This window comes from Microcaecilia unicolor, chromosome 2, assembly GCF_901765095.1.
Source record: "Microcaecilia unicolor chromosome 2, aMicUni1.1, whole genome shotgun sequence".
NCBI classification, from domain to species: Eukaryota; Metazoa; Chordata; class Amphibia; order Gymnophiona; family Siphonopidae; genus Microcaecilia; species Microcaecilia unicolor.
The window spans coordinates 519,992,107-520,018,330 of NC_044032.1; the positions used below are offsets into that span (position 1 = coordinate 519,992,107).

A 26,224-nucleotide genomic window follows, 5' to 3' on the forward strand; every position below is an offset into this window, starting at 1 on the left:
TGTATTGTATAATAATGCAAATAGATTGTAAAAATGCCCATGCACCACCCATGGCCACACCCCATTTTAACTATGCGACTTAGAATTTAAGCGCACCACATTACAGAATACGCTTAGCGAGTTGTGCACGTAAATCTCAATTAATGCCTATTAGTGCTGATAAGTGCTTGTTAACATTCAATTTACAGCGTTGATTAGCTAGTTAACCAATTAAGTTATGCACATTGTTATAGAATACTCTTCGATTTCCATGTGGAAATCAAGGTGCAGTATATAGAATTGGGGGAACATTGTAATTGTTGGTGTCTAACTTTAGGTGTGTCAATGCCAACTTACACTGGTATCCTATAATTGAATCTTGGTGCCAAGACACCTTATAGAACTGATGCTAAGTGTATGGCATCGGGGTGCCTAAATATTGGCGCCAATTTATAGAATTGCCACCAAAAATTTTAGCAAGGACGAAACTTCTTATCAATGCAGAAAACAGAGAATACTAAGCTGAAGTGGGACTACAACAAAACCAGTTGTACAGGAAAGAAATGTGACGGTGATGAAAAATTGACAAGCGTAATGGTGCGGAAATTGGCAAACCTAAGACTTCTTTAAGCTATGTTAATGTAAGCAAGTTAAATTCTATGTTTGAGGTACATTTTAGCATGTTATAGTAATGCTCATGATTCCTTATGACCAAAATCAGATGCAAGATTTCAATCAAGCACTGAGGATGGTCCCTTCTTGGCCTTAATCTGAGACTGAGAACTTATAAAATATGGAGAACTACGACTCTGCCATCCAACCCCATTGGGTACATGAAACTTTTTGCGCCCTGGGCAAAGCAGACGGATTAAATCTTCTATAAAGCAAAAAGAACATACTCCCCTCTGATATTCAAAGCTATTTAATTGGCCAGACACAGCCGATGACCAGTTAAATAGTATATCGGCACCTAATCATGGATATTCAGTGGCAGATAACTTATATCTAGCCACTAACCAGTTATATCGTGTGACACAGTCGTTTAGGCGCCAATATTCAGTGCTTAACCGGCTATGTTCAGTGGTTAAAATAGGCCACATAAATAGCAGGCCTATCTTTGACCGTTGAAAAGTTAACTGGTTAGTGCTGAATATCGGCTTAATTGGTTGACCTTTCAGCAGTTAAAAAAAAAACAGATATTCAATGCCGGTCACCGTAAATGGTCTGGAATTGAATATCCAGGTTTAATGCCGGTGGCGGACAATAAAAGCACTGCCCACTGTCGGCTGAATATGGGGCCCATTGTTTTCACCGGTCACGTGGTAATACCAAGAATAGTCCTGGCATTACATTCTGGATCCTGTGAAAAGGAATGCACAGTAGGACTTAAGGGAAGTCTTATGATGTAAAGTACCACTTCAGTCCGTTCCTCATGCAGCACCAATATGACCCATTACCACTGAGAACTCCCTACCAAACATCTGACTCTAATTATTCTCACATTAGTAATTAATATTGCAAGCACAAATTTTAGCTTTGGGCTAAGTGTACTCGTCGAGTTTTCCCAATTTGCTAAACCTAGCCCAGTAGCATCGGAAGTTACATTAATATGCTCTGCCTGATCCAAATAGTAAGCGAAATGCCGACATCAACATATGTGGCAGAGCCAGTTATTCTTGAAAGCAGATGAAGCTAATGTAAATACACCTCTCTTGCGCCATATAGCATTCTTCTTTTTAAAATTTTAGGGTGCACTAGTTTGTTCTTAAGTAGTGATTTCAGAAAGGCAAATCATTTTCTTTCTTTGCTAGAGAAATCTGGGGTTCCAGTGTGTCACCCTCGCCATTCCCTTCAAATATAGTTCACTGTTTTATTTCCAGCACCAGTAATATCGCTGGTGCTGGCTTTGGCATTTTTGCAAATTTGGGTAGAAATTATGAATCTGATATTCAAAGGATTTATGCACTTAACGTGGCCTCTTTGAAAAATTTCTAGGGGGCTGAGTGCATAACATTATACTCACAATTTCACTAAAAATTAATCATTTTAGGATCAGAAAAAAAGTGGGTGGCAACAGGGGCGGATTTAGGACAGGGAAAAAGTTAGGAGTTTAGCACAGATTTTCAGCACTAGACTCATAAATCTAGGTCAGTGTTTCCCAAGTCCGGTCCAGGAGTACGCCCTTGCCAGTCAGGTTTTCGGGATATCCACAATGAATATGCATAAAAGAGATTTGCATACAATGGAGGCAGTGTATGAAAATCAAGTTCATACATATTCGTTGTGGATATCCTGAAAACCTGACTGGCAATAGGTACACCAGGACTGGACATGGGAAACATCGATCTAGGCAAATAGCAGGCAGACCTAAACATGTAAACATAACATTTAAGCTTCTGAATTAAGATACATTTTCAACTAAAAAACTAAGCCGTGGTAGCATTTTTAGTTTGTGGTAGAAATCAGCTGGCGGTAAATGCTGAGATGTCCATTATATTCCTATGGGCGTCTCGGCGTTTACCACCAGCTGATTTCTACCGTAAGCGACAAACGCTACCATGGCTTAGTAAAAGACCTCTTTAGGGTCCTAAGTCTGACTGAAATAGGTTAAAATATAGGAGGCTAAATTAGAAGCATACATTTAGGAGCTCAGCCTTTTTTGTTTTTTTAAATATTGGGCCCTAGAGTTTCACACACCTTTTATTAGGGCACTTGACAGAGAAATCCCCTTCGTCCTCTCCTTCCCTGGCTTGTGCTGTCAATGCAACATCAGTTCTGTTGCCTAACTAGAAAGTACTGTGAATATGTACTCAGAGTCCTCTGAAGGCAGAAGTCAGGGGATGCATGACGGAGCAGTAGCTGATGGAAAATCAGCGAGAAGAATAAGACAGCGACAGATTGAAGGAAGAATAAAGGAGGAAATGGGAACAGTGAATTACCGGAGGCGTGGGGGGGGGGGGGGGGGGGGGATGTGAGAATGGTGACCAGGAGGAGGAGCTGGAGAGAAACAGAAAATGGGCAAACAGACAGGGAAAGGGGAGGGGGGGGGGGGGGAGGATGACAGAGTTTTGAATCATACCCAAACTACACAAAGAAATGAATAATGTTATAGACCAATATAATGGTGTCTGGAAATACTGCACCGGTGTTACCTGAGCCTCAGAGCATTGACCACAGATTAAGTGTGAGTATGCAGAAAGGATTGGATTCAGTCAATAATACCCACATTTGAGCACAGAAAAAATACATGCTAGGCGCTATTCTATAAACGGCGATCCAAGTTGGGCACCATTTATAGAATAGCGTGAAACACTGGGATCTGCGCCCAAATTTTGGGTGTGAAAATTTATGCCGACTGAAACCTGGTATAAATCCTCGTGTGTAAATTAGATGCAGATCCCCCAAATTCTTATAATTCTCTACTCACCTTTAGTAAATGCCCCTGACCCACCCATGCCTCTCGCATGGCCTTGCCCGCTTTTCACTTACACACTATAAGATTTTTGCACGTGTCTTTATAAAATAGCCCACAGCAAGATGCAAATCCAAATGTTTGCCAATTAACACCAATAATGGACGTTTAGCACCCTTGTTACTCAAATTACATGTGCAAACTGGGCATTTGCCTACATTTTCACATACAGTTTTAGCGCCGTACATAACACCCGGGGGAAAAAGAATGAAAACCAGAAAAGAAATGCAGAAGAATTTTAAAGCCTTCTGGATACATTAATTTAGGCTCAAGAAAAAAATTCCAGGGAGTGAAAAACAAACAAACTCTATTTCTCATTTTTAAGCTTTCAAAAGTGAAAAAGGAGTATATAAAAGAGGGTGAATAGATTCTAGTCTTCAAGTACAGTATGTGAAGTGCTTCTAGATAATGATGAAGGCCAAAAAAAATAATAATAGAAACCAACTCATATTTCTGTCAAGAGCATTTTCTTTAGTTTTGGGCCTCAAAATCAGGATGACACAGGCAGACTTGCACTTTATGACTGAAATGTAACAAATGAACCAGAAAGGGTGAGTGTGCCTCCATACGCTCTTTGCCAGTGTTTTTCCTAGTAGAGAAAATGTTCATTGTAACGGGACAAAAGTGACTTAAAATTCTGTCATACCAACTGGGTGGATGGCAGATTGCAGCTGACAGCAGCTGCTGTAGTTATATAGTTACACAGTTGGTTAGGTTGAAAGAAGTCTAGAGGTCCATCGGGTCCAACTTTTTGTGGATGGCCTAATAGCTCTTGCAACATGGTGAAAAAACTCCATTGTAGAGTGAATTCCAGACCACACAAACCAGCTCTCACATTGCATGCTGTATAAAATTCACAGTGCCAAGAGTACAGTGTAGTAAAGCTACCCACTCAGTATTGGTAGTGCATTTGAATTTTTTGACCTCTATACCAGTGGTTTATTTATTTATTTGTTGCATTTGTATCCCGCATTTTCCCACCTATTTGCAGGCTCAATGTGGCTTACAATATTCCACCCTGGCATCGCCATTTAAGAGTAAAGATGCATCTGTCCTGGGAGATATCTACAAAATTTATCTCAAACGTTTTCAAGAGATTTCAGATGGAGTACTGAAAACTCTGAATTTCAAGGCCCCTAATTTAGGGGTCCTGTTACTAACATATGCTAACAGGTTTAACGCATGCTAACGATTAGCGCACGCTAAAAGATAAGATGCTTTTACAGAGTGCTGGTAAGCCCAACGTGGGCTTACTGCATGCTAATCTTGGACTAAAACCTGCCCAACATGGACGCTGGTGTAATTCCAGCCCTGGCTTGTGCCATTTGCCGCACTAGGGAAAATAGCTAGCTATTTTCTAACAAGGCACTAACCCAGTGGTAATTAGGCAGCGCCGCGTGCTACCTGGTTGCCGCCGGGTTAGTGCAGGAGCCTTTAACGTCACCTTAATGGGTGACATAAAGTGCTTCCTCCTCCCTTCACATGGTCATTCGATAGGTCAAATCTTACCGCATGGCCATGCTGTGTTTTGTCCGTTTTACTTGCTGAAGTAAAAAGGTCCGCAGCGTGCAGCAAAAACGGCGCTAGCGCAGGACTCTTTTTACCACAGCTTGGTAAAAGGACCCTATAGTGCACACTAATCATTAGCGGGGTCTTTTACTAAGGTGTGCTCACGTTTTTAGTGCGCGCTACAACTGGGTGCGCGCTAAACATTAGAGATGCCCATAGGAATGCATTGGCATCTCTAAAGTTTAGTGCGTGCCTATTTTTACCGCATACTCAAAATGTGAGCGCGCTTTAGTAAAAGATCCCCTAAATCCATTAGCGCACCTTAGTAAAAAGACCCCTTAATTTGAGTGGAAATGGGAGAGCAGTGAGGAAGGGTCAGAATTTCATCTAATGTCCACCAAACACTGTGCTACAACTACTGGCAGCAGCATAAACTCATTTTGAAAGTAGAAGATTAAAAAAAAATTGACAAATTATTAGAGACAACTTTTTCAAAAGCAAAGCAAGAAGAAAATGAATAATTTGTTTCTTAGCATTCAGGGTAGTAGGTTTGGAGATAAAGCTAAGGATATCATCTCAAGTATGATGGAATATGATCCAGAGAAAGATCAGACCACAGATGCTTGTAAGAAAAAGACTCAGTGGCGTACCAAGGGGGGGGGGGTGGTCCGCCCCGGGTGCACGCCGCTGGGGGGGTGCCGCGCGCCGGTCAGCGTTGTTCGTTTCCATGCTCCCTCTGCCCCGGAACAGAAACCTGTTCCGGGGCAGAGGGAGCATGGAAACAAACGACGCTGACCGGCGCGCGGCACCCCACCCCAGCGGCGTGCACCCGGGGAGGGGGTTCTTTCGCCGAGGTGGGGGGGTGTCCCTTCGCCGGGGGGGTCGCGCTGCACGGGTGGGCACTGCACCCGGGGGGGCGGGGCACATCGGCGATCCGCCCCGGGTGTCAGCGCCCCTCCGAGCGCCACTGAAAAGACTTCTTCATAGATTTAATTTTCACTGACAACGTTATTTTGCTAATATTAAACTTGGACTTACTAGACTGTATTCTTTAATCAGATTTAGCAAATCTGAAATTCAAATTTTTGGAGCTATTGAGGTTGGTTTCTTTAGACATGGGTTCACGATTTGGGGTCAGATATGCTAATGGGTTTCCCCATTGGGGTGTTTATGGAGAAATTTCTCAGTGCATATTTACAGTTCTGAATATCTTCTTGTCATTTAGGCCCACCTTAAACTTGAGACGTTAGCATTCTTACATTCTCTGCCTCTGTCTCACCAGACCTATATCTTCAGTGCTAGAAGATAGTTCTACAAGTTCTTCCCTCTAGCAGTACACACTCATGGGAAAGTAGTTCACTAGGATAAATCAAAATGCTGCTGTAACCTTGAGCTTGCACTGCATATATGGTGTATATAAATTCCTTTCATGTTTACTAACCCTTTGGAATGTTTCCTGCAGTAGTTCGGGATTTTAAACGATCCTACCTTCAATAAAACCAAACTGGATATATTTCTGCTGTCTTTTCCTTTCTGCTCACATACAGTCCCATAGAAGGCTGTAAAAGTCCAATTCTGATTATAAATAAAAGCAGAGAGCGCCAGCACTAATAATTACAACCAGGAAGGATAGGGGCTCAGTTGCAAATAGTGGATTTCTGCATGTAAATCTCAGACAGCTAGCAGAAGCGGAGCTGAAATCATCTGCCCCTTCTTCCAGCACAGGATGGAGTTCAGCATGCCCTCTGTGAAGATACAGGGGTACTGCATGAGTCCTTGATACTGGGATTATGGCTGGGGAAGAGATCTTGCACCATGCTGAACATAAAGAAAAGCTGTAATACCCCGAATCTGAGAGGCAGGGGAACGTCTTCAACTGCTGCAAGTGTTCCTACTATCCAGAACAGCATGTCATCCGTCACCACCATCCTACAGATAAGAGACAGCTTTGCCCCAACTCTCTGCCTCTCTCTCTCTCTCTCACCTCCACAGTAGCCACCGTATCCAAAGTTACAAAAATGAGTTGATGGGGGGGGGGGGGGGGGGGGGGGGGGGGGGGGGAGAGTGGAGAGGAGACAAAGAACAAAAACAAGAATGTGCAAAATACACCCAAACTCATTTTTTTTTATTTGTAGCCTGTGCTTTCCCACTCAGGGCAGGCTCAATGCGGCTTACATATTGTATACAGGTACTTATTTGTACCTGGGGCAATGGAGGGTTAAGTGACTTGGCCAGAGTGACAAGGAGCTGCCTGTGCCTGAAGTGGGAATCAAGCTCAGTTCCTCAGGACCAAAGTCCACCACCCTAACCACTAGGCCATTTTCCACAGATGAGCCTGCTTTTACTCCACTGAGTACTTTTTTTTTTTGTGAACAGATGGAAACAACATCTTTCAAGCAATACTTGATCATTTCTATGCACTAAGATTGGTCAACTGAACACAAGCAACTCTGATAATGGTTTTCAAAACTGGTCTACTCTCCATAAATTTGAAAGAATCCCCTCAGGAAGCAGCTGAACAGGGGGTCCGAGAGCTTGTCTCGAAGGGCCCAATTAAACAAGGGTTAGGCCCATTCCAGAAAACTCTAGGGGCTGGGCAGCAGGAGGGGGGTGGGGGGGGGGGGTAGCCGGAGCAGCGTCCACGCAGCGTGGGGGAAGGCGTTGCCCTAGGTGATTTGCTGATTTTAAGGGAGAGGCGGTTCAGGGTGGTTAGGAGACTGGCCATTGGAGGAGAGGGTGGTTAGGGGGCGGAGTGAGGCGAGGATAAGGCTGAAGGAGGGTGAAGAGTTCAGGGTGTTCCTGCTGATCCTCGGAGGCGGTTGCAGCATGGCAGGAGAGAGAAAAACGGGAGAGGATGTCAGGGGGGGAAGAGCGGTCTTTTTATGCCAGCGATTCATTAGAGGGGAGCCACGAGCAAGCGAGTATGGAGGGGGGGGGGGGTGCCAGTGGGCCCTAGGTGATCAAAGGAAATTGAATGGACTGCTATAGCAGCGGAAGCTGTGGGGGCAATGGAAAAAATGGTTCAAAAAATGCGGCATCTGGGCAGGCGCGAAGCGGGGAAGCCTGGAGAGTCCCGGGGGGGGGGGGGGGTTACTGATTTGGCTCAGGTGGAGACAGGGGTGCCGCGAGCGTGTTTGGTAGGTATTGAGGGTCAGGCGGGGGGGGGGGGGGTTACATGCGGAGAGGGTCGGCAGACAGAGAGATGCGGGACTGGAGGGAACATTAGGGCCGCAAGTGAGAGCGCAAGCGGCGGGGGGAGTCAGCCTGGTAAGTGGGGCCATGGGTGTCGGCCTCCACGCGTCCGCGGTTCCGGTGCCAGGAGTTTTCAGTGAGGGGTTCCCATCTGGCGCGGCGGGGGCCAGTACTGGGTGGGGGCCTTATCAGTGGGGAGCGTGGCCTTCTTTCAGGTGGCCCCCATGGGCTGCCCAGGCCGCTTATCCGTGGGTGGCCTCATGGTCAGGACCCCCTGCTGTGGGTGACCCGAGGTGGGAGTCCCCAGGGGGAGGGGGCATGGTTGCACGTGAGACAGGATGGAGCACCAGATGAGCTGGTCCTGCTGCTTCCCCCCCTTTGTCGTTGCAGATGCGCAGTGCAGTGGATGGAGGTGGATCCCGAAGGACAGACCGGGTGGAACAGAATTTGGAGCACCCCTCGATGTCAGCGGCGGGAGACTGTGCGAACAGGAGAATGGCAGGTCAGGAGCAGACCTTGCTGAGGACGGAGTGGTGGGACATGGCCCAGCGGCAGTATCGATGTCGGTGCCCGGTGCTGGCAAGATGGGAGCTGGTAATATAGTGGGCTTTTCTGGGGGCGGGGCAGGGGCGCGTGGCGCAAGCGGAGGGGGAGGGGCAAGTGAGGTAGGGACGCTTCCTCGTCTTCTGTCTCCTCCTCTTCTGCATCTACTTCCTCCTCCTCTTCTTCTCGTAGGGGGGTGGAGGCATTGCGGGTGGATTCAGCAACGTCGGCAGGGGAGGGTTCGAGAGGCCCACCAGCTTTGGTGGCATTGTCTGAGCTCTGGGAGCAGGTCCCGTGCTTGTTGCAAAGGAGGATTAGGCAATGGAAGTGCATAGACATATTTCGTTTATTGGAGGGTAGGAGGCGGCGAAAGAGTAAGAAGTGCGACAAGACGCGGGTCAAGAGTGCAAAGGAGCGCAAGGTCGCCAAGACCGTAGTCAACTGGATGTGTTCCTTTTTGCGCCTGGCTAGTTTCTGGGGCCGGGGGGACCTGGGTCAGTATGGCCTGTTGCTAGCATATGCGGATTCCGTTTTGGACACGTTTCAGCGCTTTGGCGGTTGGGCTTGGTTGAACTACGATGAAGCCTTTTGAGGTAAGATGGAGGAGAACCTGCATATGACTTGGGGGACACAGGATATTAACCTGTGGCTGGTTCATATGGCTCCTCGCCCCGCAGCGGCCGGGGGGATGGGATGTGGGGGGTTTCTTCTGGCGGCGGGGGCGTGACCCTTTCAAGTTGTGGGTAGGGGGAAGAGGGGGGCAGCGGGGGTGGGCCCAACGCACCTGCAGACGTCTGTTGACGGTTTAACAGAGCGGCATGTTTGTTCCCGGACTGCAAGTTTCGGCACGCCTATTCTGCGTGTGGGCAGGGGCATGCCGCAGTCAAATGTCCAAAAAGAGGAGCAGGGGGTGCCGCAGGGGTCAAGCAGTAATTTGTTATAGCGAGCGCCAACGCCGGTGCGGGTCGATGCGATGCTGCCATGGCTTCATCGATACCCGGCTCGTAGGGTGGCAGAGATGCTGGGAAGGGGTTTTACCGAGGCGTTTCTGATTCCGTACCAGGGACGGGTGGTTTCTAATTGGGTTTGGAATTCAGTGTCGGTTTCGATCCGGATAGGTGGTGCGCAGGAAATTGGGGGAGGAGCTACGGTTGGGCCAAATTGCTGGACCTTACATCAAGCCCCCCCCCCCTTTTGTCCCTTTATGATCTCTCCACTGGCGGTGATTCCGAAGAAAACGCTGGGACAATTCCGCCTCATCCATAACCTTTCCTACTCGGTGGGCAGTTCAGTGAATGCAGGCATCCCTAAAGACTGCTGTTCGGTGCAGTATACTTCGTTTGACTGTGCGGTGCGGCTGGTGCGGCTGGTGCGGCGATGCGGTGTTGGGGCACGGTTGGCAAAGGTGGATAATGAGGCAGCCTTCTGGCTCTTGCCGCTCCACCCATCTGCGTTCCCGTTGCTGGGTTTTCATTTTGACGGAGCCTTGTATTACGATCGATGCTTGCCGATGGGTTGTTCAGTGTCATGTGCCTATTTCGAGCGTTTCAGCTCCTTTGTGCATTGGGCGACCGTGCAGAGATTGGGGTTGCATACTTTAGTGCATTATTTGTTCATCGGGATGGCGGGGGTGGGGGAGTGCAGTCGGTTGCTGGCAGTCTTTCAGGAGGTGGCGGCGGAATTTGGTATCCCGCTGGCCTCGGACAAAACGGAAGGCCCTGTTTCGGTCCTTACTTTCTTGGGCATTGAGATTGATACGGAGCAGATGGTGACTCGGCTGCCGCAGGAGAAGGTGGTGTGGTTGGTGGGGCGGATTTTGGGGGTATTGCAGGCCAAAAAGCCCACCTTGGGCGCCATCCAGTCTTTATTGGGCAGTTTAAATTTTGCGTGTAGAGTGATCCCGATGGGATGGGCATTCTCACGGCGCTTGGCGGTGGTGACTTCGGGTGTCTTACAGCTTCATCATGACATCCATTTAACTGTGGGGGTCCATAGTGATTTGCAGATGTGGCTGGAGTTCCTGTCAGGTTTCAACGGTACGTTAGTGCTTCGGAGCGTGGAGGTGTCTAATGTGGATCTTGAATTGTTTACAGATGTGGCAGGAGGTTCGGGTTTTGGAGTGTACTGTGCGGGTGCCTGGAGCTCTGCGCCATGGCCGGACAGTTGGGTGGTGTGGGGGATTACAAGGAACATCACATTTTTGGAGCTCTTTCCGTTGGTGGTAGCGTGTGAGTTGTGGCCTGACCGGCTGCGAAACAAGAGTATATTGGTGTGGTGTGATAACCAAGGAGTGGTGGCAGTGGTGAATAAACAGACAGCGCATTGTTTGATGGTTCACTCCTTGATTCGGGAGTTGGTGCTGCGTTGTTTGCATTTGAATGTGCATTTGCGGGCTCAGCATATACCAGGAAGGGAAAATCAAGTTGCTGATGCGCTCTCTCGCTTTCAGTTTCAGACCTTCCGGGAACTAGTGCCAGAGGCAGATCAGGTCGGACAGCAGATGCCGGAGCAGCTTTGGCGACTCGGAGACCAGAGGTGTGGAAGATGCTGAGGGCCTCGGTAGCGCCTGCTACGTGGTCAGCCTATGTCTGCGGTTATGAAAGGGTGACTGGCTTTCTTAGGGGCGAGGGTTGATTGGAGGGGCAGGCTTCTGATGAGCTGCTAGTGGCGTACATTGCGGCAGCAAAACAGCAAGGGTGTTCATGCCGTGCGGTTCCACGGCATTTGGCGGGATTTGCATTTTTCAGTAAGGCTTTTGGTTGGGGCCCACCGAGTTCCCGTTTCTTAGTGGGTAGTGCCTTAAAGGGATGGGGCAGGTCGGTCCCGGCGGTGGGGGACGGGCGCCGGCCTATTACTCATGGCTTGCTAGTGCGCCTGCTGGATGTTTTGGAGCAGGTGACTCGGTCGGGTTTTGAAGCGCGGCTCTTTCGAGCAGCCTTTGCTTTGGCCTTCTATGGAGCTTTTCAGGTAGGGCAGTTGGTGGAGCGGCACCGGTCAGTGGAGGTTTATTCTAGCCTGTTGTGCAAGCATGTCTGCATATAGCGCGGGGTGCTGCATGTCAAGCTGTTACGGTCAAAAACGGATCAGAGAGGGGTAGGGTGCATGACAGTCTTGTCCGGGGTTCTAGGCATGACCTACTGTCCGGTGTCTTTGTTGGAAGACTATTTCACGGTTCTGCCGGTGGACCCCTTACCCCTATTGGTGCATACGGATGGTGGGGTGTAAACGAGATATCAGTTTGCAGTGGTGCTTCACCGGTGTCTCATTTGTGTGGGTGAAAATCCGAGTCATTTCGGTACTCACTCATTCAGAATTATGGCGGCAACTAGTACAACTCACGTTGGCCTGGGGGCGGCAGCCATCAGAAATATTGGCAGGTGGGCTTCTGGGGCTTATCAGAGTTATGTCAGGCCTTCTTGAAGGGTAGGGTAGGGTAGGGTGATTAGATGTGCAATGCCTTCACTTGTGGATGCATATCTGTGTGCAGCGGCTGTTTGCCTGGCGGTCGCTAGAGGTGGGGGGGCTCTGGTTTGGCTGGGAGGTCATGCTTGTCAATTCTTGGTCGGCCTTCCCCTGTTGTAGATGCTGGTGGATCGGCATATTCAGTATGGATTGTCGGCCATTCCTTTATCCACTGGGCCTGCGCTAGCACAACGAGGCATCCAGGAGGGATCCACTTGGGATTGGCGCAGCGAGAGATCCAAATTTTATGGCTGGCCGAGCGCGGAATGTGATGGACCGATCTCATGCCGCTGGTGTATCGGCTGTGGGACAGACGTCGGCACCCTCAGCTGTTGTTGCTGCACTTAGGGGCAACGATGTCAACAGATGGATGGGCAAGCAGCTGATCGACACAGCGAAAGAAGACTTGCGCTTGGTAATGGACTGGTTCCCTTCTACCCAAATAGTGTGCTCCGATATTATCTCTCGGCCGGCTTGCCTCCCGGCCCGTAAGTGGTGCCGGGGTTTGAGCAAGGTGAACCAGCAGGTTGGCGTGTGGGTCATGGCCGGGGGGTGGGGGGGTCCAAATTAAGCATGACTGGGTGGACACGAGCTGTGCGGGTCTATTTGCACGGGATCGGGTACATTTATCTGAAGTGGGCTTGGATTTGTTTTTGCTGGATATTAAGGACTGTTTAGAACACTGGCGGGGGGCCGGGTCTGGGTAGGCCGCAGCATGCTTGGGAGGGAGGGGGGCCTGCGCAGATGCGTAGGCCTCCCCTCTGTGGCAAAAAAAAGAAACAAAAAAAACAACCAAACCGCGAGCTACAGGAGCTCTGGCTCATGGGGACTGAGCCAGGGCATCAAAGGCAGGTCGGGTGACCCGGAAAAGGTGTGGAGGTCCACACGGATCAGGGCCCTTGCTGTGAAGGCGGAGCCCGGAAAGATGGAGACCGGAAGTGGTAGTTGCCGCTTTGCTGACATGGCGAACGGTGGAGGGGGGGGAGCGACTGTGATGTTAATTTTGGACACATGTAGCTTGAAGGGGGGGGGGGAGTCATCTTGTCTTAAGTTAATTAAAGTTAAATTGTTAATAAAGGAAGCTGCGGCCTATGGTTACCCAATTTTGGTTTCAAGAAAGTTATTCTGGTGGGGCTTGGAGAGGGAAGGGGGAAGGGGGGGCAAGGTGGGATGAACGGGTCCCAGCTCCAAGAATTACTGATTTTATATAGTGTTGGCCCTGTATGTACTTACTTGAAACTAGCATTGCTGAAGTAGCTTTAACCAAACCTTTTATGTGTGTCTGGATGCAAACAAAGGCCCACAGTTTTAAACTGGTTTAAGTTCTGCAGAGTGATGGATACGAACACAGATAAGGTACCGGGAGATAACAGCCCCAGCCTGACCACTACAAAATCTTACAACTCACGTTTGCAGAAACATCAGTTATCACCATACTTGGCACCATGTGACAACATTTAGAGCTGAAATCAACTCTTGTGCTATACTGCAATAGCATGGTCTTACATGATACACCCACATCACCTGTGGATAATGCTGCACCAAGATCGAAGGGCTAAGTACTACAGTGAGTTTCAACAGGTTATTTCACAATATATTCCAGCTTTTGCCCAATATTTTGTTCTCATCCAATCTTTAGCCTTTCAATCTCCCCTCCCCCCACAAAATATTCTGTTACCAAGTTCTCCTTTTAGCAAGAGGCAACACATTTGATGTAACATTTGAGGTAACTGTGGCCTTTCTGAAATGAAACGTTTCATAGCCATGTTAAATATCTTTTCACTGCAAAGGCATGGACTGAGAAAAAAAGCACTCCTTACCTCAAATATATTTGATGGTTCACTGCTGTACTGGTTTGAAATAATTTCTGATTGGTCACTGTACCACTTGAGTCCACCCAGAAAGCTGTCTGTGTCCAGCTCATTCACGTCTAGCTCAGAGAGGTCAAATTCTGGAAGATCAGAGCAAAGAGGCTGGTCTTCACCAACCAGAGCAGCACACTGCAGGAAAGAAGCCAGAAAAACACCATTTTATTAATTACGAGAATTTATTAACAGTGACAACACATGACCAGAATTACGTCTTGATTAACTTGTTTGCTCTGCAGGCCTGGTTGATCTCTAGCAGTACCTTGTTCTTGGGGACCAAACAGAGCTGTTGAAAGTGTGATGGGCTCCTTAGGTGAACCTTCAGCCCCTTACACCTCTCCCAATTAACTTTTAGGCCCTTAGCCTGCAGTCCCCTCCCCCTCCTCCCCTCCCCCCAGATTTTGATATTTAAATTCAGCAATCATGATCATCACAAAAAGTCCCTGTATATAATATGTAAACCGTTTTGGTTGTACTACAGCAAGACGGTATATCAAATGCATACCCATACCCGCAACATCCTAGAAAAATGCAGGTTAAAGTACAGGCTGAAGGTTTTTTGATTCTGTGAGGCTCTCAGGACCTACTGTTTATTTCGTTTGCAGCTGGTTTTTGTTGCCCCCAAGCAGAGGCGTAGCCAGACAACAGATTTTGGGTGGGCCTAGGCAAGCATTGGGTGGGCACCAAGTGTTCTCTCCCCCCCCCCCCCCAAAAAAAAAAAAAACAAATCTCAGCTGCTGGGAAAACGCTTCTTTCCACCTTGGCAGCAGGAATGCACTGAAAACTGAGCATGCGAGGTGCCGGTATTGTGAAGAGTAGCGTTTTAATTATCATCAGGGGAAATATTCAGCTGGCGGAGCATGGGACTCCCACCAGTTACCACTAAACATGTGCTACTGTTGGGTGGGCCTGAGCCATAAATGGGTGGGCCCTGGCCCACCCAAGCCCACCTGTGGCTACGCCACTGCCCCCAAGAAGGTACAGGCCTATGTGACTGCCTCATCTTGCCTAATGGTTGGGCCAGCCCTGGTAACCAGGATGCATTAGGTGGAACTTCAAGGTTTTAATACTCTTCAGTCTATAATTCCAGACTCTACCCTGGACTTTTTTTTTCAGCCTTTCTTACCCTATCGTAAACTATGAGCTAATTCCTGCTACCTAGCAGGTCCACATTCCAAAAGGATCACAGGCCACACTCTGGAACTTTTATACCACTTCAGTTCTTTTAATTCTCAGAAAATTCCTACTAACCCGGTCACAGACCTGACACTTTCTCAGAAAGGTACTTCCAGATTGCAACTCCAATAAATCACCGGGGTGACCCTTAAAAAAAAAAAATAATAACTTTCTTGATACAGCTGCAACCTGCTATCGTATTACAAAATAACCCAGTCTTTTTTTTTTTCTTTTCTGTCTGAAAAGGTAAATTTTATAGACCATTTTCAAGATCTTGTTTGGAAATCTGTGATTTAAAACTGGTGCCTTGAATGTCAACAATTGCAGCAGAAGTAACATTTGTGGGTGTACAAGTGGATGTATGTGCAAGTAGGACCGGAGGGGGAGGAGAGGTGAACTTGTGGGCATGAGCTCTCTAGCATGCCCATTTTACCAGGCAACATGGCTATAGTGACCAAAATATTAATATAAAAGTAGAAAAAGTCAGCACAATTGACAGAAAAGACCACACATTCTTGCCACCGTTGATAATAAAATCAATGTTTCTCAATGCTGCCATTATGTTTCTAATTTGGGAGGCATTAGAAGGGAGCGTTTGTGTTATTAATTTATGCTTGGCCTTTCAAAGGCTGCCAGTTTTAACACTTCTCTGCGCCACCCTGCTCTGACAGACTGATATACACATAGCTGGGCCCATGCATTGGTAACAGGTGCACCTGCACTGCTCCCCCACCCTTTCACTTGCATCACATGACCACAGGCACTTGGTCCAAAACTCTGCCCCTAACTTTCCAAGTAAAACCTGAAGAGGCTCAAACAGCCAGGAAAGCCGAAAGCCTAATTGCTCTGCCTTATTTCACCTGAACAGACCCTTATCTTAGTTATGGAGTGAGGCAATACATTAACAGAACTATGCTGATGATAAGAATGAATCATTCTAATGAAGTTTAATTCTTCATTAACCTTCCAGTGAGCCTTTATTTGTGATGGGTAAAAAGACACTGGAATTGTGCCACCTTCAGTATATTAATGGGCAAATAATCTGTCTATTTTTAATAGGACCTCCGAGTCAGCAAGTCCCTCTGCAAAATGGCAGACTTGATGGTTGCGGGCCGCATAGATTGTCCCCATCAATCTCTAAAACAAAACTGTACATTAAGGTATAAAACACAAGGGACCCTGAGCCATGAAATATATCATGGTCTTCTATTCACCAGAGCAGTGTGATCACAGAATCTGCTAGAGGATGATTCCAAAATGAGGTAAACAGACACTTGAGCTAACACCTCCTCCCCCCTAAATCTCAGCCTTCCTACAGTCCATTTATTATGGGAGATACCCTCATTAAGGGTGATTTCCAGAGTCAGCAAAGCAGGAGGAAGTCTGTCATAAAGACAGCCCTGCTGGTTAAATCCTACCAAGAGTTTTCCGTTCCAAAATTAGTCCTAGTAGTCAAGGAAAATGAGTGTGGGGGTCAGACACTTGCTAATCTGAAGTCATTGAAGGCACAGTGGTGATACTCAGGCACATGTCTGATGAGAGCCTGCACACTATCGTGGGCTCACTAAAATAAAGATTCAATATTTCCATATGCGCAGGTTCCTCTATCTCTGCTCCTCACTGCATCAGGAATAATATATGATGGAAAATGAAGCTATAGCAGCTGAGACCCACGTTATAAGCCAGACAGGAACCCACAGGATACTCCAGCTACTCAGAAACAATTAGGACTTTGGAGCCAGAAAGCCATCCACTTACAACCCTAACTCATAATAGCTACGGTATCCATGAATTATCCATATCTACTCTGCTTTACCAAGAAATCAAAACGAGATAGGAGCGATTGCAGCATGAAAGCTACAGAAAAGGCAAAGCAGGCAAGCAAAAGCATGTAGGTGCAGTCGATCTAAGTGTTTTAAAATGACACAGCAAGACTAAGGAGTTATCCACAGTTACCCCCACAGAAAGAAAAAAAAGCTGAACACGTAAATTAAAACGTTCATATTCCACAGACAATTCTGTGCTATATGCACAGGTTTCTTGACCCCCCCTCCCCCCAAGATAACATTCTTTTTCTATATTCTGCCCCATTAGATTTTCTTCCAGATGTCTGTTACAGATGCTGCACTGAAAAATCCGGCTAAAGTCATTCTACAATTCAAAATCGTAGGGGGGGGGGAGGGGGGAAGTTGAACTTATTTTTCCAAGTTGCCCGAACTCGCTCCTACTGTTCTGGTCTGTTGGGCGTAAATCCAGAGGAACCTGCCGGTCACACTATACTCCTGAGATTACTAGAGAACCGCTCAGGGTTTTTATCACCCCCCCCCCCCCCCACTCCACCCCCATGAGTTGCAGCCAGCAGAACCTGTGGTTTTGATGTATTGCTATCTATTTTTACACAGGCAACAGCAGCAGCTTCCATGGTCCTGCATAAACTCTATTCTCGTGGTTTGTCCTGTTGCAAGGGACATGCAGTGGAAATTTTAAAGATTGTACGGCTGCTCATGTTGACTCGGAACCATGCTATATAGTAAGATGTCTTAAGATCTCAGACCTAAAGGGTATTAAACCAGGCCCCCAAGGTAAACAGACACTTTTTATTTGCAAAGATTCTACTGTCAAAGCCTTGTAAGCATATTTTATTCTTTGCATTTTATCAGTTGTGCATTTGGGAAACAGAAGCCCCTGAACAAAATATAAAAGTTATAAAAAAAATTGTGAACAAAGCAAATTACCAGAAAACTATAAAAGCATGTATTAATCTACAACTTCTTTTTACAGACAATTGCATTATAAATAGATAGCGCATGTTTCCAACCAGGCTAACAAATGCCACTGGAAAGATTTCGGAGTCTGATTCATATCAATATCTTGGAGTATAAAAATCACTGCTTGTGACTGGAACCAGAGCCAAAGGCACATGCAAATAGTTTCCAACTGCAAGAGACTCCGATGACAGCAGTTCATCTTTGATTTGCTCTCGGCATCATAGAAGTAGCCTTAAAATAGTAAGCTTAGGGGACTGCCGCAGAGAAGATGCAAGCTTGTCTTCCAAGTACCCCTCTCAACCATTTTATCCCTAAGCATTCCATGTTAAAATACAGGGGGAAAAGAAATCCCCCCCCCCAAAAAAAAAACATGAAATCCCCCTTGCATCTCCCCCCTCTGGCCCCATCAAGGATAAGAACACCGTTTGCACACAAGCACAGCGCTGGCGATCTGCTGGCAATGGGCTGCTCACCTCTATATAACTCCACACTGAGTCCTGGTTGCACATGTCCCACGCCATTCAGCCCCTGAATGACGGCAGTAAAGCTTTAAAAGTACAGTCCACAGCCCCACGCAGCGTACACTCAGGCAAGGCAGCGAGCCCCTTACTGAGGCTGAACTGAAGGCACCTGTCTTACTACTGTTCCCAGTCACATGACAAAGCTATTAAAAAAAAAAAAAGAAGGAAAAAAGGCTGGTCTGTCACTCACCCTGCCCACCGCTTCCACTGCGAGAGGCTGTGACGTCTGGCAGAGGCAGACCCAGGCTTAAGTCAGATCAAGCTGGCTTCCCACCCCCCCCCCCCCTCCTGCTCTGAACAAACCCCAGATGTTTGACTTTTCAGCACCACACTGTGATTTAAATCAGATTTTGCCGCCCCGCCCCCTCCCCTCCCCCCTGACTTGAGCCATGGCCGTATAATCACTGAAATCCTCTGGAAATCTTTTTTTAATTTATTTTTTCTTTCCAAAACAAACAACTGACAAAGCACTATTAATGTGCAAGGGGGAAGGAAGGGAAGGGACCCTTTAATCTTCCCTGCAACACTTCGGCTTTAAAGACTCTTATGTCAAACTCGCAGGCACAGAGCCGGGCTTTGCTAGGCATGGAGTCCTTGCTTTTTTTTTTTTCCATTTTGGTTATAGTCCGGACACTGGGCGATAGCATGGTCCAGTCAATCGCTCAGCACTCAGACCATTTGGGTTTGGGGTTTTGCAGCATCGACTTGAAACTTCCAGTCTCAACCTGAGTCAGCAGAACACATGATTTTAATTCATTTGTAATTAAATTATCCGTAAAATATGCCTTTCAATCGCAAATTCCAGCATCATAATATGATTTTCACTGCTGGGTGTCCTCTTACAATATGTATAGCAGAATACGAGGTTTAAGGGAAAATAACTGAAAAAGGGACAAATTACCATTTTCTGATTCTGTAAACATGATGAGAAAATCTTCTCTAGCACAAATAGGGACTTCATATACAAATCTGCGATAATTCACTGTATGAATAAATTATAATCATGGTGCCATACGTATGAAGCACAGAACATGTTCTGTGGGATCGGGAGCATAATATATTCACACAGTGGGGGGTTATTATTGGATTGTGTGCGAGGGCCCTAATTCCGCTAGATAGGATTGTCTGATCGTTTTTAAACCACGGGTTTTCTTTTGCTGGCTTCATGCACGCTGTCGTGCTGTTACCCCTCCCTGGCAGTTTCAGTTCTAGTGTTTCCACTCGTCTGGCCTCCCTGGAAACCAAACTGGTAGTTTTGAATGCCACTGTTCCAGCCCTGCCCAAAACTGCTGATGCTGTTCTCTCAATTTCCATACAAGTGGAACTGCCCTGGCTGGCAGCTCCCTCCCGGGGAGCATTTTTCAACAAACACAGGGATCCGACCACACACTGATCTTGACTGTAAATTGTCTGTTTGACAACAAGAATGGTCACTGGTATGTTGCTGGTTGAGAATGCTGTTGTGGCATAAACAGAAGTACTCAGCGCAAAGTCTAGGGTTGCAGGGTATCAGTCTGGATCATCATCTGAAGGTATTGGGTACAAAAAGTAAATATTCACAATAGAAAAAGTTCATTTTACTCTCCAAGTCTACAGTTTTCTCCAAAATATAATAAAGTTAGCTAAGTTGTGCAAAGGGGGAGGGGAGCCCTCACAGGGCCTTTGCCTAGTCAAGCTTGCATAACAGGGGGTCCGAGAGCTAGTCTCGAAGGGTCCAATTAAACGAGGGCTGGGCCCGTTCGAGAAAGCTCTAAGGGCTGGGCAGGAGAGGGGGTGGGGGGTAGCGGGAGCAGCGTCCACGCAGCGTGGGGGAAGGCATTGCCCTAGGTGATTGGCTGATTTGAAGGGAGAGGTGGTTCAGGGTGACTAGGGGACTGGCCATTGGAGGAGAGGATGGTCAAAGGTAGTAGCGCTAAAGAAATGATAAGTAGTAGTAGTAGTAGAAGTGAGGCGAGGATAAGGCTGAAGGACGGTGAAGTGTTCAGGGCATTCCTGCTAATCCTCGGAGGTGGTTGCAGCATGGCAGAGAGAGAGAAACGGGAGAGGATGTCGGGGGGGGGGGGGCAGAGCTGTCTTTTTAGGCAAGCGATTCATTAGAGGGGAGCCCCGAGCAAGTGAATATGGAGGGGGGCACCAGTGGGCCCTAGGCGATCAAAGGAAGCTGTGGGGGCGATGGAAAAAAATGGCTCAAAAAAACGCGGCATCTTAGCCTGGGCAGGCGCGGAGCGGGGAAGCCTGGAGAGGGGGAGTCGCGAGGGGGGGGGTACTGATTCGACTCAGGTGGAGACAGGGGTGCTGCGAGCGTGTTCGGTAGGCATTGAGGGTCAGGCGGAGGGGGGGCTTTTACAGGTGGAGATGGTCGGCAGACAGAGAGATGCAGGACTGGAGGGAACGTTAGTGCCGCAAGTGAGTGCGCAAGCGGCGGGGAGAGTCAGTCTGGTAAGTGGGGCCATGGGTGTCGGCCTCCCCGTGTCCACGGTTCTGGTGCCAGGAGTTTTCAGTGAGGGGTTCCCCTCTGTCGCAGCGGGGGCCAGAACGGGGTGGGGTCCTTATCAGTGGGGAGCGTGGCCTTCTTTTGGGTGGCCCCATGGGCCGCCCAGGCCGCTTATCCGTGGGCGGCCCCATGGTCGGGACCCTCTGCTGCGGGTAATCCGAGGTGGGAGTCCCCAGGGAGAAGGGGCATGGTTGCAGTTGAGACAGGGTGGGACACCAAATGGGCTGGTCCTGCTGCTTCCCCCCCCCTTTGTCGTTGCAGGTGCGCAGTGCGGTGGATGGCAGTGGATCTCGGAGGACAGACCGGGTGGAGCAGAATTTGGAGCACCCCTCGACATCAGCGGCGGGTGACTATGCGAGCAGGAAAATGGCAGATCAGGAGCAGACCTTGCTGAGCACGGCAGCTGCAGCGCAACCGGACGGAGTGTAAGGACATGGCCCAGCGGCAGTATCGATGTCGGTGCCCGGTGCTCACGAGACGAGAGCTAGTAATATAGTGGGCTCTTCTGGGGGACGGGGCAGGGGCGCGTGGCGCAAGCCGGAGGGGGAGGGGCAAGCGAGATAGGGACTCTTCCTCGTCTTCTGTCTCCTCCTCTTCTGCATCTACTTCCTCCTCCTCTTCTTCTCGTAGGGGGTGGAGGCGTTGCAGGTGGATTCGGCAACGTCGGCAGGGGAGGGTTCGAGAGGGCCACCGGCTTTGGTGGCATTGTCAGAGCTCTGGGAGCAGGTCCCGCGCTTGTTGTGAAGGAGGATTAGGCAGCGGAAGAGCATAGACATATTTCGTTTATTGGAGGGTAGGAGGCGGCGAAAGAGTAAGAAGCGCGACAAGACGCAAAGTCAACTGGATGCATTCCTTTTTGTGCCTGGCTAGTGTCTGGGACCGGGGGACACGGGTCAGTATGGCCTGTTGCTAGCATATGCGGATTCCGTTTTGGACGTGTTTCAGCACTTTGGCGGCTGGCCTTGGTTGAATTACGACAAAGCCTTTTGAGATAAGATGGAGGAGAACCTGCATATGACTTGGTGGGGGGGGGGGGGACAGGATATTAACCTGTGGCTGGTTCATATGGCTCATCGCCCTGCGGCGGCCGGGGGGGGGGGGGGATGGGACATAGGGGGCTTCTTCCGGCGGCGGGAGCGCTGCCCTTTCGAGCCATGGGTATGGGGGAGAACGGGGCAGCGGGGGGCGGGCCCAACGCACCTGCAGACGTCTGTTGGTGGTTTAACAGAATGGCATGTTTGCTCCTGGACTGCAAGTTTCGGCACGCCTGTTCCACGTGCGGGTAGGGGCATGCCGCAGTCAAATGTCGAAAAAGAGGAGCGGGGGGGGGGGGTGACGCAGGGGTCAAGCAGTAATTTGTTGGAGTGAGCGCCAACGCCGGTGCGGGTCGATGCGATGCTGCCATGGCTTCATCGATACTCGGTGCGTAGGGTGGCAGAGATGCTAGGAAGGGGTTTTACTGACGGGTTTCTGATTCCGTACCAGGGACGGGTGGTTTCTAATTGGGTTCAGAATTCAGTGTCTGTTTCAAGATTGGGAAAGGAGGTGCGCAGGAAATTGGGAGAGGAGCTACGGTTGGGCTGAATTGCTGGACCTTTCGTCAACCCCCCCCCCCCCCCACCCCTTTGTCTCTTTATGATCTCCCCGCTGGCGGTGACTCCGAAGAAAACGCCGGGACAATTCCACCTCATCCATAACCTTTCCTACCCGGTGGGCAGTTCAGTGAATGCAGGCATCCCTAAAGACCGCTGTTCGGTGCAGTATACTTCGTTTGACTGTGCGATGTGGCTAGTGCAGCGATGCGGTGTTGGGGCACGGTTGGCAAAGGTGGATATTGAGGCGGCCTTTCCTGTTCATCGGGACGGCGGCGGAGGTGGAGTGCGGTCGGTTGCTGGCAGTCTTTCAGGAGGTGGCGGCGGAATTTGGTATCCCGCTGGCCTTTGACAAAACGGAAGGTCCTGTTTCTGTCCTTACTTTCTTGGGCATTGAGATTGATACGGAGCAGATGGTGACTCGGCTGCCGCAGGAGAAGGTGGTGCAGTTGGTGGGGCAGATTTGGGGGTATTGCAGGCCAAAAAGCCCACCTTGGGCGCCATCCAGTTTAAATTTTGCGTGCAGAGTGATCCCGATGGGACGGGCATTCTCACGACACATGGAGGTGGCGACTTTGGGTGTCTTACAGTCTCATCATCACATTCATTTAACTGAGGGGGTCCGTAGTGATTTGCGGATGTGGCTGGAGTTCCTGTCAGGGTTCAATGGTACGTTAGCGCTTCGGAGCGTGGAGGTGTCTAATGTGGATCTTGAATTGTTTACAGACGCGGCGGGGGGTTCAGGTTTTGGAGTGTACTGTGCGGGTGCCTGGAGCTCTGCGCCATGGCCGGACAGTTGGGTTGTGTCGGGGATTACAAGGAACATCACATTTTTGGAGCTCTTTCCGTTGGTGGTAGCGTGTGAGTTGTGGCCTGACTGGCTGCGGAACAAGAGTATATTGGTGTTGTGTGATAACCAATGAGTGGTGGCGGTGGTGAATAAATAGACAGCGCATTGTTTGATGGTTCACTCCTTGATTCGGGAGTTGGGGCTGCATTGTTTGCATTTGAATGTGCATTTGCGGGCTCAGCATATACCAGGAAGGGAAAATCGAGTTGCTGATGCGCTCTCTCGCTTTCAGTTTCAGACCTTCCGGGAACTAGTGCCAGAGGCAGATCAGGTCGGACAGCAGATGCCGGAGCAGCTTTGGCGACTCGGAGACCAGAGGTGTGGAAGATGCTGAGGGCCTCGGTAGCGCCGGCTACGTGGTCAGCCTATGTCTGCGGTTATGAAAGGGTGACTGGCTTTCTTAGGGGCAATGGTTGGTTGGAGGGGCAGGCATCTGATGAGCTGCTAGTGGCGTATATCACGGCAGCAAAAGAGCAAGGGTGTTCATGCAGTGCAGTTCAGCAACATTTGGCAGGATTTGCGTTTTTCAGTAAGGCCTTTGCTTGCTTGGGGCCCACCGAATTCCCGTTTCTTAGTGGGTAGTGCCTTAAAGGGATGGGGCAGGTCGGTCCCGGCGGTGGGGGACAGGCGCTGGCCTATTATTCATGGTTTGCTAGTGCGCCTGCTGAAGGTTTTGGAGCGGGTGACTCGGTCGGGTTTCGAAGCGCGGCTCTTTCGAGCAGCCTTTACTTTGGCCTTCTATGGAGCTTTTCGGGTAGGGGAGTTGGTGCAGCAGCGCCAGTCAGTGGAGGCTTTTTCTGGCCTGTTGCACGAGCGTGTCTGCATACTGCGCAGGGTGCTGCGTGTCAAACTGTTAAGGTCAAAAACGGATCAGAGAGGGTTAGGGCGCATGATAGTCTTGTCCGGGGTTCCAGGCATGACCTACTTTCTGGTGTCTTTTTTGAAAGACTATTTCACGGTTCAGCTAGTGGTCCCCTTACCCATATTTGTGCACACGGATGGTGGGGTGTTAACGAGATATCAGTTTGCAGTGGTGCTTTGCCAGTGTCTCGTTTGTGTGGGTGAAAATCAGAATCATTTTGGTACTCACTCATTCAGAATTGGGGCAGTGACTAGTGCAAGTCACGCGGGCCTGGGGGCGGCGGCCATCAGAAATATTGGCAGGTGGGCTTCTGGGGCTTATCAGAGTTATATCAGGCCTTCTTGAAGGGTGGGGAGATTAGATGTGCAATGACTTCACTTGTGGATGCTTATCTGTGTGCAGCGGCTGTTTGCCTGGTGGTCGCTGGGGGGGGGGGCTCTGGTTTGGCTGGGAAGTCATGCTTGTCAATTCTTGGTCAGCCTTCCCCTGTTGTAGATGCTGGTGGATCGGCATATTCAGTATGGATTGTCGGCCATTCCTTTGTCCACTGGGCCGGCGCTAGCGCAGCAAGGCATCCAGTAGGGATCCACTTGGGATTGGCGCAGCGAGGGATCTGAATTTCATGGCTGGGCAAGCGCGGAATGCGATGGACCCATCTCATGCCGCTGATGTATCGGCTGCGGGACAGACGTCGGCACCCTCAGCTGTTGTTGCTGCACTTAGGGGACAAAGATGTCGATAGGTGGACGGGCAAGCAGCTGATCGACACGGTGAAAGAGGACTTGTGCTTGGTAATGGACCGGTTCCCTTCTACCCAAGTAGTGTGGTCCGATATTATCCCTCGGCCGGCTTCCCTCCTGGCCCGTAAGTGTCACTGGGGTTTGAGCAAAGTGAACCAGCAGGTTAGCATGTGGGTCATGGCCGGGGGGGGGGGGGGGGGGGGGGGTCCAAATTAAGCATGACTAGGTGGACACGAGCTGTGCGGGTCTATTTGCACGGGATTGGGTACATTTGTCTGAAGTGGGCTTGGATTTGTTTTTGCTGGATATTAAGGACTGTTTAGAGCACTGGCGGGGGACTGAGTCTTGGTAGGCCGCAGCATGCTTTGGGGGGGGTAGGTGGGCCTGCGCAGATGCATAGGCCTCCCCTCTGTGGCAAAAAAAACAAACAAACCCCAAGCTACAGGAGCTCTGGCTCATGGGGGCTGAGCCAGGGCATCAAAGGCGGGTCAGGTGACCCGGAAAAGGTGTGGAGGTCCACACGGATCAGGGCCTTTGCTGTGCAGGCGGAGCCCGGGAAGATGGAGACCAGAAGCAGAAGTTGCCGCTTTGCTGACATGGTGAGCAGTGATGTTAATTTTGGACACCTGTAGCTCGGGGGGGGAGTCATCCTGTCTTAAGTTAATTAAAGTTAAATTGTTAATAAAGCAAGCTGCGGCCTATGGTTACCCAATTTTGGTTTCAAGAAAGTTATTCTGGCGGGGCTTGGAGAGGAAAGGGGAGGGCAAGGTGGGTTGAACCGGTCCCAGCTTCAAGGTTTACAGGGGTTTTCTTGGTCACTCTCCATTATGACACACGATTGTGAAATAGGCTCTGTCACTTCTAGGCTATTTGCCAACTGCAGAATTTGGCTGGTAAAATGGCATTGGCACAGGTATGGTCAGATGTTTCTTAATTCAGAAGGGAGGACAGCAGTTTTCAGTGAACTTTTTTTTTAATTTTCAGATAACAAAACCAGCATGATTAGTGTGATAGTCACAAGAGGTCACTGATGAACAATGGTGAGCTATGGTTTTGCCAGTGGAACTGTTGATGCCTAGAGGAGGAGGTGGTGATAGAGCACTGGTACAAACAGCAGCAGCAGGGTAAGGAAAATCCACAGATCATGATGGATGCCATGGTAAGGGATCCTTTTACAAAGCTGCAGTAGAAAGTGG

The 26,224-nt window shown here is 49.2% G+C and overlaps 1 protein-coding gene across 2 annotated transcripts in view; it reads right to left on the minus strand.

Moving 5' to 3' along the window:
- The window catches only part of PPARGC1A (PPARG coactivator 1 alpha), a 232,150-nt gene extending 213,588 nt beyond the window's left edge, over positions 1 to 18,562 (minus strand). For both annotated transcript variants that reach the window (XM_030191237.1, XM_030191238.1), the window contains exons 1-2: positions 18,443 to 18,562; positions 13,978 to 14,157 (exon numbers count right to left, since the gene is read on the minus strand). In XM_030191237.1, coding sequence (XP_030047097.1) covers positions 13,978 to 14,157; positions 18,443 to 18,490 — 228 coding nt within the window. In that variant the 5' untranslated portion in view covers positions 18,491 to 18,562. The remainder of the gene's footprint in view (positions 1 to 13,977; positions 14,158 to 18,442) is intronic.
- Positions 18,563 to 26,224: the final 7,662 nt, after the last annotated feature.